The sequence below is a fragment of the Xiphophorus hellerii genome, chromosome 10 (assembly GCF_003331165.1).
Source record: "Xiphophorus hellerii strain 12219 chromosome 10, Xiphophorus_hellerii-4.1, whole genome shotgun sequence".
NCBI classification, from domain to species: Eukaryota; Metazoa; Chordata; class Actinopteri; order Cyprinodontiformes; family Poeciliidae; genus Xiphophorus; species Xiphophorus hellerii.
The window spans coordinates 973,279-992,029 of record NC_045681.1 but is presented as its reverse complement, the minus strand read 5'-3'; the positions used below and the strand labels follow the sequence as shown (position 1 = coordinate 992,029).

At 39.4% G+C, this 18,751-nt stretch overlaps 1 protein-coding gene across 5 annotated transcripts; it reads right to left on the bottom strand.

Moving 5' to 3' along the window:
• Positions 1 to 211: 211 nt before the first annotated feature.
• On the bottom strand, positions 212 to 18,431 carry kctd17 (potassium channel tetramerization domain containing 17). 5 transcript variants are annotated; one of them, XM_032574979.1, is made up of 7 exons: positions 17,978 to 18,429; positions 7,786 to 7,894; positions 6,793 to 6,884; positions 5,124 to 5,273; positions 3,259 to 3,384; positions 1,957 to 2,092; positions 212 to 776 (listed from the first exon to the last, which is right to left on the bottom strand). In XM_032574979.1, the coding sequence occupies exons 1-6, from the start codon at positions 18,323 to 18,325 to the stop codon at positions 1,997 to 1,999; spliced, it is 921 nt and encodes a 306-aa protein (XP_032430870.1). In that variant the 5' UTR covers positions 18,326 to 18,429; the 3' UTR covers positions 212 to 776; positions 1,957 to 1,996. The 5 variants fall into 5 exon arrangements, with proteins under 5 accessions (XP_032430870.1, XP_032430872.1, XP_032430871.1 ...); XM_032574981.1 differs by having other exon boundaries at positions 5,172 to 5,273; positions 17,978 to 18,428; XM_032574980.1 differs by having other exon boundaries at positions 5,124 to 5,270; positions 17,978 to 18,427.
• Positions 18,432 to 18,751: the final 320 nt, after the last annotated feature.

Sequence of the window (18,751 nt, the reverse complement as noted above, 5' to 3'; positions counted from 1 at the left end):
AACACAGTTAATACTCCATTAGTGTCAAAAAAAATTAATTACTGTGTTTCCATTAAATAAATTAAAATCTGCTGCATCATCATCCTCCAACCACTTCCTGTCGTCTTCTTTGTCGTTTCCGGCAGTAGTAACATCTGGTTGTTGATCATGTGACTCATGATGTGAAAAGTGTTTCCATTACATTTATGAAAAACAACCTCATCCTAACATGTTTTTTTTTTTAATCTGTGTTTCCATTACGCAAATTTATTTCTATAATTTCAATTTGCGTATTTTTATTGCTAATGGAAACGCAGCCTGATGGGACTCGTCTCGTCTCCTCCATCTTGTTTTTTTATTACAGCTGAAACAAAGCGGTTATCCTGAACGGGTTTGTTTACTTTTCTATCTGCCGTCTGAATAAAAACAGGAAGTGCTGCCTCCGTCACTGGGGGGAGGAAGGATGGAGAACTGACAGACGCCACAGTGGGACGTGTCAGGGTCCAGATGCTGCCTGTCAGCAGCTGCACAGCGGGTCAGAACCGCGGGTCAGAGCTGACCTCTGACCTCCAGCTGGCTGTGGGTCTTTGGTTGTGACTTAGTAAGCTCTGTTGTTTCTGTGTGAAGTGATTGGATGACAATTCGTTGCTACAGCTGAGCAGGATTGTTCTGCGTCTTGATGAAATGAGGTCCGGGTTCTGACGGTGGTCCACTGATGACACTCGGAGGGGGCGGGGCTTAGGAAGAGGTCTGGGGGGGCGGCGCTCCTACATGCGGGACCCGTGGATCTGGAAAAGCTGCAAAACAAAAACAAAACAGCAGGTTCTGTTACAGAAAGCTGGTTACCACGGCGACGGGACAGAATCACTCGGTTAGGTCTGAGCTGCAATGGCTGAGCTGACGACAACGATGATGATGATGATGAAGGCGTGAAGCTACCAACTAGTTTATGACATGAAAGTGAAGATTTCATACGTGTTGCTGCAGAAACGTCAGGAACGCTTCATGTCACCAGAAAGAACCAATCAATCAACCAATCAATCAGTTTAATCTGAGTCTAATCTGAGGTTAGCAAGCAGCCAGCAGGGCTGGCAGGATTTCAGATATTTAATCAAAAAACTAATCAATAATTGTCTATTGATAATTAGTTTTTTTGTTTTAAATATCAGAGGATATTCTATATATTGAATAGTCTATCAGATAATCTACTGATATCTATTGATATTTATCACGTGTCTATAGCAATATATTTTTATTGATCTACCGTCCAGCGCTGCGTCAGTGACGGAAAAGTCGGATAAAATGCGACGTGACGTCAGAAACTGTCGTATATAATTCATCTGGACCGTCCACCATCTTGTTTCCATCTGGTGAAGAAGGAAGTTGCTCTCAGCGTCTTCAGAGGTTTTTGTGTGGTTTCCTTCAGTGGTTCTTGGTGCAGCGCCCCCACAGGCCAGGAGGGGAACAGGTTGGTCTGACTCAGAACCACAGCAGCTGGAGGTGGAGCAGATGATGGAGTTCTGGTTCCAGTAGAACCGGGTCGACCGGACCGCCAGAAGGAAACACACGACTGATGAACAATCATTTTGCAACAGTAAATCGATTGGACGGCTGGAATCCTTTCTAATTTCTGACAGATTTCAGTTTTCTTGGCTTTCTGACTTTTTGCTCCTGGTTTTTAACGTCTTTCCAACTTCTTACCCATTAATTTGTTTATGGACTGATTTGCTTTGTGTATTTGGCTAGAAATATTTAAACGAGGTCCTATGTGAATCAGTACTCTGTTATATGGTAAGGGAAATGAGTTCCAGTTAACGAATTGAAACAGAATGAGCCATTAGCTAATTGTTCTGGTTTGTTATTTCAGAAACCTGATCTGGTGTCAAGAGGCTCCTGCGTCTCTGTAGACGTACAAACACATAAACACATTAATCGAGCAGATCTGGGCGCTAACACGTCCTCTGCTCAGTTTCTCACCCATTCCCGCCTCCCTTCGGTACAAAGAAACATGACTCGCTCATTCTCTCAGCCACTCATTCGCCGTGGTTTCTCTCCCTCCCTCCGCCTCCTCCTCTTCCTCCTTGGCTGCTTCCTCCTCCTGCGTCTCCAGCGGCTTGATTCAGGCATGAGGGAAGGAAGAGGAAAAAAAGGAGAGGAAAAAAAAAGCGAGACAAAAAAATAATAAAATGTAAATGTTGATGAGCGTCAGAAAGGGTCGAGTGGGATGCTGGGAGATAAATACAGAATGATATGCATCAATATTTTCAAGTTGGAGGGAAACAGCTGATGATGGATGGGAGGAGAAGCAGAGCTGTGAGGATGAGTCTGAGTGACATTTTGAGGCGAGTGACATTTGATGCATGGCGTAGGATCAAAGCACACTAGAGGAGAAAGCCTCCTTCTCTCTCATCCATCCATCTTTACAACCAGAGATGCAAACAATCCACCTAATATTTATTATCGAGTAATGATTTATTAGAATATAATTAGCTCAAATTGATTGACTAATAACTTAACGTTAGAGTTTTTTGGTGCTGTAGTTTGGCCGCCATCCAGCAGAGGGCACCGCTGGTCATCCTGAACCGGAGCCAGTTGATACAAAATGGCGGAGAGATCCCAAAGCGAAAAGTAGAAACGGTCCAAACAAAGTTCGGTGTGGGATGGAAAATGCACTTTATGCGGTTCTGTTTTCAAATCTTAACGCTTGACAAGCTCCGCAAGTTATCAATTTAAAAAGTACTGGTTTGCTGCGAAGGCGAGAAAGTGATGACATCAGAAAAACAGAAAATTAGGACGGCAGAGAAACTGACATAACAATAAGAAGCACGGCTGATTTTGAGAGCTGTCCGTGTAATAATGTTAGAAAACAAATTTCTATTTATTTAGTCGGTATTTAACACAGCTAAACAAACATGTTTAAATTTTACGACCTGGTATTTGGGCCATACTAAGAAAAAATAAGTACGAGAATAAAGTTATAATATTAAGAGAAAGAAAGTCTAAATATTATGACTATATTTTCTTTATTATTTTATTCTTAGCTTGGCGTTGATACTCCATCTTGAAATATTAAGACCTATGTTGTAAGTCCAGCATATTATAAAAATTTAGCCCTTTATGTTAAGGGATCCATTAACATAAAGGGCTACATTAAAATGGCCACTTATTAATTAATTATTAATTGATCGATAAGACAAAGCTACTTTAGAGAAACGGATTAATCGATCATTTGCATCTCTTGCTTGAAGCGACTTTAGTCGCTGGGTTTCGGTCGGTCACCTTGGTTTTGTGGCTCTGCTCGGTTCCCAGACCCGACCCGGGCGTGTGGAGCTCCTTGGATACGACGCAGAGGAACTCGGCCTGGTCCTCCGTCCCGTAGCTGTAGGAGGAGCCGATGTTCACCATCTGCAGGAGGAGCAAGGGGAGGACGGGCAGACAGAGACAGCGTGGTGGTCAGGCGGGGTTAGAGTCAGGAACCGCAGGCTGAGAGGACTAAAACTTTAAAAGTGGAAAAAGTGTTGGAGCTCATGCAGGGTGGCGTTTTAGGGAGGAAGGGGGTCGGTGGAGGTTCTGGTAGCGGCAGCAGCATGCTGTGGAGCGGGGAGGCGAAGCAAAGCGACAGGAGAAGAGAACCTACAGCTGGTTTATTTAGGAGCAACGTTCACCTGAAAACTGTCTACATGCTGCAGTTAACGATTAATCCATTACTAAACCAGTTGACTATTATTTCAATAATTGATTAATCATGATTAATCGTTTCAGCCCTGGTTTATGTTTTTTTTTAAAGGCTGCTGCCGTCTGTACAATGAGACAATAATGTTCAAACTGCAGATGCTTTGAAAACTAACTAACCGATTTATAAGTGGGACAAAACATACCGGGAAAAATGTCGAAACTGTTTGAGAAAACTGCTTCTGAAAAAATATCACTCATGTTAACAAATGACAGAAAGGTTTGATTCTTATCACTAAACTGTTACCAGTAACTGTATTTAGTCCCATTTTCAAATATGGTGACATTTATTGACTTTCATAAATCTAACAGTGGAGGAAAGAGGTAAAATAAATTTGGGAACAATACCATCAAGTTTTTGGAGTTTCAGACATAAATGTTAATTTTTTGTTGTGACCATAAATCAAAAATTTTATAAAAACAATTCCACGCTAAATTTCCACTCCCAGTGTCTAAACTTACTGAAAGCTTGGATACCAGAGTTAGTGTCTGCTGTTCCTTACAGAACAAAGCAAAGCAATCCACACCAAATCAATGCAGGATTGGCTGCTAACAACAACGAGAAGCGAAACGACAGACTGAGTGGTTTCAGTCATCAGTCTGAGTTTCCAGGAAACACATTTAGATGGAGAGGAAGCCTCAGTCGTCATATAAATGTGAACTTATGGCAAGCTGTTTGTGTATCTACTCAATATCCTGCACAGGAGCTCATTTCTACCAGATCTTAGGCTTTAATAACTTTGTAAATATCACTCTTAACCAGAGGTGGGTTGAGTAAGAGTAGCTCTACTTCAACATGTTTTACTCAAGTAAAAGTAAAAAATTGGGCAGAGTACCCAAAAAATTACTCAAGAGTAAAAAAGTATTTGGTAAAAAATCTACTCAAGTACTGAGTAACTGATCAAATGATCAATCATTTAATATTTAAACATTACATCATCAGACAGACCAAAATATAAAGTGAAAATTTTGGAAAAAGAAAATATTTCAAAATCAGTTTCTTTCAATAAAAAACTTCTGAAACTTTACCAGAAACTGCAGGCGAGTTTCTGGTGGGTTTTAATTAAAACATGTTTGTTTTTCATTCAGTGGGAAGAAAATCCAGAAATTTTACTCAAGAGAAGAAATACTTCATAAAATTATTCAAGTAAAAGTAAAAATACAGCATAGTAAAAATACTTCTAAAAGTTACTCAAGCAAATGTAACTGAGTAACTGTAACTAGTTACTACCCAACTCTGGGATTAACCAGCGCCACCTAGTGTTCAAACAGCAGCACAGACACGACCTGCAGTTAAACCTCAGTTTCTGACTCATCTGTTTGTTTTCCAGCTTTAGTTTGAGGAGTGCAGAGAGCAGGGCAGAGGTCAGGGGTCAAACTGAGGGGTCAGCAGCAGCGTGAGTCCAACCCACAGTCCAGAGCAGTCCGGTGCGGGGCTTTCTGCAGGCGCGCACGCTGACCTGCTCAAACTTCCAGCCGTCTGACATGGTGGAGACCATCTGGGTCAGCTCCTCCTCCTGGCACTGCAGAACCCGGTACACGTGTTTGGGTGGTACCTGCTGCTGGGGGGGGGCAGGTGAGACAGAGGAACAACCCAAAACACAACTGATGAAGATCATTAAAGCTGAAAAGCCCTAAAAATGTCTGGGAGCAAAAATAAATGATCACAAATTTAATTCTTTGAAAGACATTTTTTTTCACCAATGGCTCCTTGAACTTCCAAAGCTCAGGGCGGCCATCTTGTTTGACAAACATGTTTTACAGCTTCTGTTTATTTGGACTTTGAATTCAGGCCAATTCTACAACAAAATATAATATTTATAAAGATTTTTTTCTTTTTTGATCAGAAGGATGCAAGTTATCAGTGAATAAATTAAGTTTATTAGAACATCACATTTCAACAACAAGGCAGTTCATAGTGCCATCAATAAAATCATCCTCACTCCTCAGATATGTTGGTCAAGGTTTCATTTATTATTATTTAAAAGCAGAGCAGAACTCAGAGTTTCGGCAGTTTTGCGGTTTTTGGGAAGTTTGTTCCAGATTTGTGGTGCATAGAAGCTGAATGCTGGAGTTATTTACAAAATAAAAGTTATATGAGAACAAACAATAAGGTTGGAATAATATGAGAAAAACGTTTTAATTTTACCAGAATAAAATCATAAAATCAGGGGAATGAAGGAGTAATTTTATTAGAATGCCTTCACAAAAAATAACTAAAATTATACAAACTTTCTAAATAAAACAACTTTTTTTCTCATAACTTTAAGATGTTCTAGTAAAATTGTGCCTTTATGCTGCTAATATGACTATATTCTCATAATTAAAAATGGTCGTAACTCATAGAAGGAAAGATTGAAAATGTTTTCTGTCATTTATTATTCTCCTTTAAAAAAGATTTTATTTCCCAGTCCAGTGAAATGAGGAGCCAAACAGGTAATGAAGTGACCAGAAGCTAAAATCCCTGAATGTTGATGTTTATCTGAGCGCAGCAGTGAGTCAGTCTCAGAGGAAGTGGGCGTTTGTTTCAGGCTTTATGTAAGACTGAGGAAGAAAAGAAAAACATTCCTGGAGAAAAGATTTTGCTTGTGAAAGAATGAACATCTAATGTTATATAACGGCTCAGTATTTAGCAGCGTTTTATTATTTATGAGCTCTAGGTGGAGTTTATGTAGCTCATTACTAAACTCAACACCAGGGGTGTCCAAAGTGTGGTCCGGGGGCCATTTTTGGCCCCTGGCTGATTTTGTGGTGGACGCAGATTGAGGCTTTTTATTTTAAATTGGGTCAGAAAGATTACAGACAAATTGAAACCTTATTGAAATACAAAGTATTCATTTAAAATAACCACATTTTTGCACCATTCTGTTTTTATTGCTCCAAACTGACTAACTTTTTGCTGCAATGCAAAAACAAAATCTTACCAACTATTTCTGGATTCTATTCAAATATATGAATACATTTGAAATAAGTCAAAAGTAACTTACAGATGACCGTCCAGCATGATATATGAGCTTGTTTAAAGTCAATAATTCCTTAATATTGGTGAAAGTTTTCAGAAACCTGAAGATGTGAATTTACCTGTGTGGCTTTAGAGTCTCTCTCTACGATCCGCTCCTTGATCAGCTTGATCAGCGGCGTGATGTTGTAAAACTCAGCCTCCTCCAAAACGCCTTCAAACCAGAAAACAGCAACATGAGCAACGAGCAACGCTGCAACACGAGCAACACGAGCAGCGCTGCAACACGAGCAACACGAGCAGCGCTGCAACACGAGCAACACGAGCAGCGCTGCAACACGAGCAACACGAGCAGCGCTGCAACACGAGCAACATGAGCAGCGCTGCAACACGAGCAACATGAGCAGCGCTGCAACACGAGCAACATGAGCAGCGCTGCAACAGACGCATTAAACCCGTCTGCGTCTCGCTCAGCGGTCTGCAGCCTGAGGCTCAGAAAAACTTTGGTTTAAAATGATTATGATGTTAATGTAAACATAACAAATGAAGATTTTTAGCACTGTTTCAGTCTTTTTCTTATAACAGTTGCATTTAATTTTCTCTATGGAATCACTAAAAATACCAATAATCATAAATCTGTTTTCTTGTCTTTGGTTTAGAAACTTTTTATTTTTATATAATATCCACAAATAAACATTTCACAAAAGAAAATGTGTCCATTGACTTCTTGCAAATGTTTAAAAATGTTTTCTTTAATTTTAAAACATGAAAATAAAAATAAAACTGATAAATTTCCTGTATTTTTATCAGAAACTATAAGTTATCTTTTTTCAAGAAGTCATATACATTTGCAAGTTTTACTTTGGACTGTAAAGGCTGCAGATCTTCATAATATGATTAGAAAAAGATTAATATATATTATTTAGATTGTAACATGTTAAACAATGTAAATAACTACATTATTTATGCTATAGCTAGTGGTATGCTATTTGTGTATAACATTAATATTAGCATGTTCTTACATATTAATAATATATTGCATTCAGGTAACTGAAATGAGTTCATCATATTTAGGACGTATTCACAGTAAATCACTCTGAGAGAACATGACAGACCTTCCTCCGCCAGCTCCTTGTTGTAAACCAGCTTTCCGTGCCGTAAGTAGTTGAGGACGGGACCAAAGTAGGTGGGGTCTCTGTCGATGACGTAAGCTCCGGTCTCATCCTGAAACAGAGAAACATAAAATATTACTTTACGTAGATGGCTGAATGACAGACGGATGGTAGGGTTGTATATTAATGGTTTATTAGATTAAATTTAGTTTCAATCGGTGCGTTCTCTTTCAGTGTTGTAGTTAGGCCGCCATCCAGCAGAGGGCGCCGTTGGTCATCCTGCGCGGAGCCAGAGAACAAAATGGCGGACACAATTTAAGGATGGAACTAGAAACGATCCCAACAGAATCCAGTTTTGAGGTAAAAATCAACTTTATGTGGTTCCGTTTTGAAATATAAACACTCTATAAACTCCTTAACTTTCACCTTTTAGGGCTTCGTTTATGACGGAGCAACTTTAACTTCTCATTCAATTATTACTGATGTGATACGAGGTTGAGGATGTCAGGAAAAATGTAATACGGTGGAAAAACATGATCAAAACTGATTTTAAGGCTCTCGTCAGTTAATGCACTTCATGGATAAAAAGTTTTAACATTCATTTAATAGCAACATGTATTGAACATCTCTGTGTTCACAGGGAATTAAGTTTTTCACACATTTTATGGGTGGATGGATGGATGGATGGATGGATGGATGGATGGATAGGTGGATGGTTGGATGGAAGGGTGGTTGGATGGATGGTTGGATGCTCCTCAGTATATTTTATTCTGTTTTTCAGATTCTATTTTCTTCTTCTCTCATCTTTCCTCTGAACACCAGCCTCTATTTTTATCCCAGCAGCTGGAGGACAACTTCCTGCTGACATCATTTCCTTCTGGAATTGTACGGACTGAACTGGAATCAACCAGCTGTGCTCCAGGATCATCACTGGTTCTGCTGGTTCTGGCACTGGGTTGCTACTGATCTCTGTGAAAGCCGCCATGTTGGCTGAAATGAAGCAGGTTAGCTGATCTCACACACATCAACAATCCGTCTCTGTTCTGTCGCGCCGCTGCATCCTAAACTGAACGTGCCTTCACCTTCTGTTACATGGGAGAAAAGTGATGGTCTGATTTTCGCCCTCGCTCTGCGTAATGACAGAGGCTGAAGTGCATTAATATTTTTCTGCTCTATATTTAGAGCTGAAGCAGTGAGAAGTCGTTCTCTCTTCATGTGACCGAATCCTTCGGCAGGCAGATAAAAACTTTTGCCTCAAGCTGCTCTTTTATTTAGAGCTTCAGCACAACAGGCGTGTTTGCAGCGTGTTGCATAACCTGGAAGAACAGATGCACACAGTCAGGTTTTCTGTTAACCTGGGATTAAATCAAACCTTTCTAGGGATTCAAAGAGATGATTATTTAAACTTTAAATGCATAAAGTAACACAAGTATTTTAAGAGCAGTACTGCAAAGTATTTCAGACTATAAAATAAAACCACAGACACACAAAACTAAAACCAGAACTTTAACAAGTACATTTTAATAAATTACATGGATTTTACTAGCATGAGGAGTTCTCTCTGTACTCCTAAAACTAAAGCTGGCAGAAAAGGACTTTGAATTGAAAATGTTGCTGATTTTTATGGTTTGATTAAAATGTGATTAAATAATGACAGACCATGCAAACTGTTGAGCTGCAGAAATGGAACCATGCAGAAGTTTAAGAACAGAAAAACCTGATTAGTCGGCAGAAAACGTGTCGAATGTCAACATCAGAAACAATCACGATGTGGTTAGCTTGAGAAACTGAATGTATAAGATATGTACATTATTTAGATGATCTAACAAATCTGGGTTTTACCGATCAAGTTACAATCAGATCTGAGTTAAATAATGAATCAGGACTCGTCACATAAGATCCAGCAGTTTGTAAAGCGAAGAAACAGGGAGGAGATAAGACTCAGCAGAACAAGCTGCAGAAAACAGCCAGAAAAATTCAGAAAACAGTAAAAAAAAATAATCAGAAAACAGTTCTAGAAACCCTAACTCTACCCTCGGGAGGGAATCAGTGACTCTTAGTGAAACAGGATGAGAGGATTTGACATGAAACTGGGAGGAAGGGTTCAGAAACACAGCATGTGGGATTGTTTGTGCTGAAAATCACTGTGATTAGAGAGAGAAGGGACCTGGCAACACACACACACACACACACCTCCTAAATAAGCAGAGCTGCAGTGAAGGACGGGCCGGCGCTCCGTCAGCATGACTCGACAGCGTGAAAACGTCCAGAGAATCTCAGAATCAAACAGTTTGTGGTTCTGGTCGGCCCGGTTACCCCCAGCTGTTCTGATGGGAGGGGTCAGAGGTCAGAGGTTGCGGTACATCTTTAATATAACGAACCCTGGTCCGGTTCGTTTGGTGAGCTGTGAACACTAATCGAACTCTGATCTGAGGTCTGGGTTCGGTTTGAAAGTGAACGCCAAGCGGACCGGAGACCGCTCCAAAAACAGGAAGTGGACTACACTGCAGGGCATTCTGGGTAAATACAACCAAACTGGTGCCATGACATTTTCCGTTTTATTTAGTTTTCCCTTGATGTTTTTTATCTTTTAGCAGTTATGAGGCACAGCAGTGAAACCTGAAACTGCTGCTGTTACCCAGCAGGTTGTTGCTAGGCAACCAAAGTTGGGGGAAACGGCTAGTTACCAAGTAGGTTGTTATTATGTAACCAAAGAATGAGTGAATTAGTTGATGCTACCAGCTAGTTTAGCTAAAGGTTTTCCTCTGCCTACATTTCCCAGAATGCCTGTGGTTCTGGATGTTACAAAATATTCCGTCAGCTGTATTATCTATTGATATTGATCACTTGTCTGTTATGGTATATATTATTGCTATATTTCTCCAGCTCTACTCTGAACACACAGCAGAAATAGTTAATAACCGCGGCAGGTCATGTGACTGATATCGGCCCGAATTTTCCTATCAGAGACGAATCGTTCTGGTTCAGTTATTTACTGGAAACATGATCTGAGTGACATAAAATTATTCCTGTAAAGCTGCACAAACACCACGATGACCAATGTTTGAACTAGACCTTCTGGTTTGGGGAGTTATCAGAAATGTTGATGTTTATCTTTCACATTTTTCTAAGAATTGGTTTCTTTCATGTTTATTCAGAAATGTTTTCCATACTAGTCAGCATGAACTGAAAACTAAAACTATTTCAGGACCAAACGCAGCAGCAGAGTAAAAAACATTTGTTTAGGAAATTAAGCCGAGAAAAAAAAAAACATGTTTACATTTCCAGCTTTAATCTGATAACAAAGAGAATTTACCTGGAAAAGCAGATTATTATCAAAAATACAAACATTCGTTATAATATGACTGAAAAGTCCATTTATTTTAGCTACTTTTTAACTTTTTAAGTAAAACATTATTTAGATTACTCACACACAGATGGATGTTCAGTTGTTTTGATTTTCCACCTACAGGTAATAAAAATATATTTAAAATTTGAACATTACATCAGACCTTTAAAATGATTTTTAAAAACAGAAATGTGGGTTTAATGAAAATATGTTTAATACCGGCTTAAAGGTTGTTACGTTCACAGGAATTAGTCAGACAAATGAGACATATAACATATAAATATGGATTATTATAATAAAAAGGAAAATAATGAAGTGTTTAACCCTCATAATTAAGCAGATCAGAACAATCAAACTAACAATAAAATCAATGCTGGTTGTTTGCTTAGGAGTTTTTGTTTCCATCAGAAAGATAATATTTATTCATTATGCAACAATTTTCTTGCCAAACGCAGCAGAAAATGATAAACTGGCCTCCTGGTTTTACCACAGCGACGTTGAGTCGGTTTTAAATGAATGGAGCCATAAAGTCCGGCTGATTAATGGCGTGGTGTTATGTACATAATGACCATTTATTTATTTTAAGAAAATAATTTTATTTACATAATATTTTTATTTTACCTGAATTGTTTTTTGTTTTTTTTTCTTTAACGGCTTGGTTTCATTTATCTTAATGATCTGATGCTGCGTAGTTTACTGCAACCAACACGTCTCCTCAAAATGTTAAATACATTGGAAATACACGTCCAGTTTGCAAGGACCAGAAATCTCACCATAAAGGAAATATAAAAAGTTCTAATGAAGCACATTGACCTGGTTGAACTCCTGCATCATTATGACGGGTTGAGCTAGCCGTTACTAACTCAGATCAGATTAGAAACATGCCAAAAATTCACTAAACTTCTGATTACTGAGGATAAAGTCCAGCTTCATTCTGAGTTAGTTTTGTAATCCTGCCAGCTGTGGGCTGACTGACGCGTCCTGCAGGTGGAAACGAGCCGCCACCGCCTCCTGGCCGGCGCCGCGTGTTCAGACACGACGGTACCGCCGGTTCAGACGTGTGCTGGAATTCACACCGACAGAAAAAACACTCAAAGTAGCTCAGGTATCAAGACTTGTCTCAATGCAGCTGAGATGCTAAAATCCAACTGTGTCGCTTCACCTTGAACGCATCGCTGGAAGCAACCAGCAACTTGTTGGCATCTGTTGAGCTGGAGCTTTACTGGACGCTCTCGTGTTAGCTTATATTAATCTATACTCAGAAATATCAGAAAAATAATGAACAATTGTTTATATATTCAGTCTGCTGTTTCCGTCTCAACTAAATAATTTTTTTGAAGGACAGTTTTGTTTAGAGATTTCATAATCCATTTTATTTGTTTATTTATGGATATTTAAAATGTCTTCCAGGTCCAGTGTTAGAATTTAAAGTTTATTGATCTTTGAGAATGTGTTCTTGTATTATTATTATTTCCATTATATTACTGGAAAATGATACTAAAACAATAATATTATTGTTAATTGCTGTAACTTCTGGGACAATTTTTCATGCAGGAACATTTTTTATCGTCTCAGGCCTAGTTAAATCCTTCCTGTTACCTGAAGCTAATATTAGCTGTTAGCGCGTCTGCCTGCTGCTGATTGGTCCAGCTCTTATCATTATTGGCTTTTCTGTATATTAAACGTCTATGTCGACCATCAGGAAAAAATTATTGTGCAATATATGCTGCTATTGTTTTATCCCTCAGCAGTGGTCCATGATAAAATATTAATAAAGTGTGAAGTTTGTGGATAACAGAAGGTGGTAAAACATGAAATCATTAAAGTGGGAGAAGAAAGGAAATAATGAAGGTGTCTCTGGTCAACACAGCAGGCGCCTGATGATGCATTCAGGAGAAATCTGTGCACTTGGTACTTTTCCAGACTATTTTGGGACAGAAACCTTCAGACTCACAACACAAAGATTTTTAAACAGTTCAATAACAGACTGCAGCCAGGACAGCAAACATTTAGTTTTCATCTTATCTGGATATATTTCAGCAGAAGAACCTCTGAGTGTTTCAGATGACGGTCTGGTCTTTAGCTGGCAGCCTGGAAATCGGACCTTCCTGGTGACTGAGGTTAACTTCTTCCTGGTTGCTGAGTGGAAGAAACTGCAGCTAAATGCATTATCTTTGCTAAATGTAAACGCTCTTCTACTTCTAGCTGACTCACGCATCCACAGCAGCTCTCCGGATCCGTCACTCCGGCCGATCCAAAGTGTTCACGGTTCATTCAGAGGTTAATGCTCATGTAACAGAGTTACAAATGTGTTTCTTTGTTAAATTATTATTTCTTATTCATTTTATATTGAGAATTTGTGAATTTTATCTTATTCAGTTATTTTTATTTATTTTGTTGTTTTTGCCTGCGGGGGTCGCCCTTCTGCTCTCCGCCTCGTTTGTGTTTCCTGGGCTTCCGTAGTTTATTCCAGCCCTCGTAGCTCCTCCCCTTTTTCCTCAGGTTGTTCTGCGCTGCTGTGGGTCAGTCAGAGGAAAGTTCGCTGCTGAGATATGTTTGTTTTTCTGTACGGATGTTGTTCATGTTGAGGTCTTTACCATATGTTGTTTATTATTGTTTGTTAGTGTGTTATTTTGCAGTTTTGACCGTCATTGTGGTTTTTTTTATAAACAGTTTTATTATAATTTCCTTTTTATTTTGGCGCGAACGACCGGTGCTAGTCCAGCACAGCTCGGTTGAACATTGTTTTTATTTCCACATTTTTAGAGCTGGAGTGCAGGGAGAAGGAGTTGAGGAGGTTGTTCATTTGTTTTCCCTTCTTCCCCCAGAATAAAAAAATAAAATATCTGGTTGAGACCCACCTGAACGACTTCTGAGACTCATTGATGCCACCTGTTACACTCAGAATAAAACAGATTTAAGTAAAAGCAGAGCCCATATCAAACTGAACTCGATTTGGGTTTGGAGTTCAGTTTCCGTCCCAGCAGGAGGAAAAGTCTCGTTCATCAGCTGAGCAGAAACATCAACCAGGGAAATAAAAGCATTAAACCATCCGTCCTTCTGCCACATTTAGCAAAACTGAACTTGCTTCACAATAAAGTCACTAAATCCCTGCAGATGATGAGCATTACAGCCTATCCAGCCTCACGCTTAAGATGATGTTTCTCTGATAGAGGTGGAAAAACTTTGACTAAAAATCAGGAATTCAGAAAAGCAATATGATAAAAAAAATTTTAAAAATCGCAAAATTCCTTGCAAATATTTCCAAAGAATATTTTTAAAGCACCGGAAAATCTGTGATTTCAATCGCAAAAATTATGTAAAAATTGCAAAATCCTGGTGGGACTGAATAGAATAACATAGAAATAACCTTTTATTGTTCCTTCACACAAATTAAAATTACCAAACCAAAACAAGAAATATGTGACTGCTTTCAAATGTACATTAGAAAACAGATGAAACTTTTGTACAACTAATAAAAATATCAGATTCACAGGAATGTGCCTCTAAGCTAATTCTCCAGATAAGTTGATTTCATTAGAGATGCAAACAATTTTCTGTTCATTCAGTCAGTATTTAATACAGCTGACACAAAATGCTGTTAAAATTTTATGATTTTTCTATTTTAAATCTAGCATATTAAAAAACATAGACCGTTTGGTTATAAAAAGATTCTTGATTCAAGAGAAAACTCAACTTTAGATGAACTCAATCGTTAACTTGCGTCCATAGTTTAACGTACAAAATGAGTCTGAATATTTGTGCATAAAATTGAGAATAATAGCATGGATGTGAACAATATGCTGGCTTTGAGTTTGTTGGTAGCGGTGCAGCTAATGAAAGGTGCAGCTGGTGTTTCTGCGACATATTTGTGTTTGTGAGTTTGGCGTTTTGCTGCGTCTTCAGGTGGAGCAGCAGCAGCTGAGGGTGGAGGACACCCAGGTTTCTGTTTCCACTGTAGCTGCACCGAGCCCGGCTGCTGGCTCCTGGTTCAGCTTCACATCTGGATCCAAATAATCAGATTTATCATAAAATCAAAACATTGGAGCAGATCTGTGTAAATGTAGATAAGAGGGAATTTCTTAATGCAGGAATTTTTGAAAAACAAAACATTCCAGTTTTTATTTCTCTTTTAATTGTTGATTTTCGTCATCAGGCTGAAAATGCAGCCAAAAAACAACAAGTTCTGTTCATTTTAATTTTAATGTGTTTCCTGCAGCCATTAGAAATGTCGTCAGGATAAAAACTAGGGGTGGGAATATTTGACTGTATAAGGATTTGATTTATGATTTCCGTTCTGATCCGTTGGTCCAAAGCAGAACGACAAATAGACTTTAAAATGTCTTTTTCTCATTTACTAAGTTTTAAATATTAATCCATGCTTCAATGAAATTAGGCCTGCTGCAGTATTTGTTTGGCAGGTTTTATTAGAATATGTTTAAAGATGATCATGAATGAAACAACATCCTGAGTTTTAACCAAAGCGATGAGCAGAACGGAGAGTTTAACACCAGATTCTGTTTCCATCATCATCATTCAGCAACCAGCAAGGTCAAGACAAACTAAACTCTCCCTGTGGTTCTGATGCAGTGGACAGAACCATTAACCTGCCGGGTTGTGAAGCTCCCTAATGATGCATGAGTTTAAGATGTTCATTTGTTTGAGTTTGTTTATAGATCTTCACTAAATGTCACTACTTATCATATTTCCTGCTGCTGCTGCGCTCTGAACTTCAGATCATCAGGTAGTTCATCTATAACGTCGTTAGATGGTCGGACTCTGCCAAGGTTTTCACCGTCAGTAGAGACATGTCGCGCTCTGTGAGCCTCATCCACATCAAAGGCTGCAGCATAAAGGAAAGGTGCAGCATTAATGAGATGCTGCAGTCCTTTCAGCGCGTTCGGCTTGCATGTGACTGGCAGACGCATAATAGGTTTCCCTCAATGTCCCCATAAGATGCCAGCTGCACGGATACCGACTGTGCAGCTCCCTGCAGAAGAGGCAGCACGTGTTCATCCATCTGAGCCCAGCTACTTACACACACACACACACACACACACACACACACACACACAGAGGAGAGAGAAACTGACTGCACACACACAATATTAGCTCACGTTCAGCCTACACAACACCAGCAGAAAACAGGGGCAATCTCTACCAATTCCACCAGTTGGTGCCGCCATGCGTGAAACTGGAGCACAACCAGTAGCTTCCCATCATCCCAGTCAACCAGAAGGCGAGTAAAGCTGCTGGATGCTGGCGCATTGAAAAACATTTAACAATTAAAACAAGGTCCATTTCCATTTGCATGATTTATTCTTCTTCTCTTTTTGTACCAAGAACTGAATGACTAAAGTCTCCAACTTGTTTTGAAGGACATTTGTGTTTACAGAGACTTCATAAATAATTTTATTTGTTGTTTCTGTTTGTTTATTTTGAATATTTAAAATGTCTTCCAGTTCCAGTGTCAAATGTTCATTCAAATTTAAAGTTTGTTGATTTTTGTTACCAATCGTTACCATTACATTACTTAAAAATGGTTTCAAAACAACATTATTGCCGTTTATCACGATAATTTTTGTCAAAATTTGTTAATTTGACAAACCGCTCTAAATGTGAGAAAATGAAGCCAAAGAACTTCCAGTCCGGTCTATGGCGGACGGTCGCTAGTTAATGCTATTATGATAGCCATTAAAGTGACAATCAGAACTATTAATTACTCAGTTTTTAGATAACTGTCAAATGTTCATTAGAATTTAAAATTTATTGATCTTTGAGAATGTGAGAATAGTCACAAAACAACAATATCGCTTATCGCAATAACTTCTGGGAGAACCAGCAACGTTAGTTATCATAACAGGCCTGGTCACTTTTGAATGTTGTGCCATGCAGTTACAGTAAGATACTTTAAATATCCAGAATAAATAAAACAACAGACAAGATGAATTATGAAGTCTCTGCAAACAAAATTGCCCTTCAAAATAAGGGCTAGTTGAGACCAAAACTCCAGTTTTTGGTAGAAAGAGAAAAATAATAAATCATGCAGCTGAAAATGAAGCTCATTTAAATTATTATGCAATTATTTATTGCTTATTGTGCGCAATAAATAATCAGACAAATTATTCCAAAGGTAGATCAACCTGTCAGTTTCACTTTTAAATATCAAGCATGCCGATGTGAGTGAAGCGTCTGCACAGCCTAGTGTGAGATTGAGCAAAGTTGTTATGCAAAGTAAGGGAAAGTCAGTGTTTTTTTTCCTGTGATAAGTGAGACTGAGAGTTCAGGTCGCATACAAAAACATTTTGTCCAGAGTTTACTTATACCAGCTGATCAGCTCCACTCTTGAGCCTTCTGTGATGTCATCCACTCAAACAGGCAACACCAAATTAGCTGGGGGCTTTATTCTTTAACGTCATGTTTTAAAAACTTTATATTTTGTAAAATCCAAACCCAGTTTTCCAGCTGCTTTTCTTCTGTCAGTTTACATCAGTTAGTGAAAAAGAAATGTGCTGCAGGACGGTACCTTTAAACTTTTAACCTCAAGTCTTCTGTTGGTGCTTTAAGCTACTGGTTAACTAGCTGTGTGGTATTAACAGTTTTACTAAGAGAATGAAAACAAATCCACAGCTGATAGAGATGTGGTGATAAAACAACACTTCAAAGCCAATAAACACTCCACATATTTATAGATGTCAAATGTAAATGTTCCACAGGACCTGAACACATCACCTCTGGGAGGTCATTGAACTTTCCGTGCATTCTCTCTGCGTAACTCCTTGTTATTTTGTGTAACTATTTTGCCTCACCGCCTTCCGAGGATCAACATTTCCCGGCCGGACTCACCGTGTCGGAGTGCAGGTCCTGCTGCTGGCACAGCCGGTACAGGAACGAAGTTTGCTCCTTGAGCAAGGTCTGCCGCGTTGTGAGGAACACCGTTCCGCCGACGTTCAGCCGGACCCACTTGCCGTTGTCCCCCCCGTTAGGGTTGATGACCGAGCCGTTGCCGATGCTCTGCGCCGCCGTCCCGCCGGGTTCGGAGGTGGCGGAGGTCGCGCTCTCCCCCGCCGCCTCTTTGTCTTTGTTGTTGTTGTTATTGTTGTTGTTGCTGTTGTGGTGCTGGGTGCCGCCGAGGTGCGTGGACGGCGCGGCGACGTCCGCCGGTTCCCGCACGTCTTCTGCGGTCGTTGCCATTTGTTGGAAACCCAGAGACACACGACGTTCAGGCGGACAAACCCGACTGCTGGCTCCGCTCCTTCTGTCCGCCAACGGTAGCGCAAGCCCCGCCCCCAAGCTGCACTAGCTCAAGCGTTAGCCATGTTAAAGCTTCCCGAAGGCAAGCATTCTACTTCCGAAAATGCTCTTTCACAATAAGAGCCACATTTCCGGTTTTAGATCGTAAGGGTAACGATGTGTTTAACTATCATGACTTTCTGCTTCCAGCCAATGAAAACACGATATTCAAGATTAGACATTTACATTTTAATACAGGAATGATGATTTAATTGAAAACAGAGGTGGGTAGAGTTTACAAAAAAAAAAGTAGCAGTATTTTAACATTTTTACTCAAGTAAAAGTAAATTACACAAGTAAAGAAGTATTTGGTAAAAAAAAAAAAAA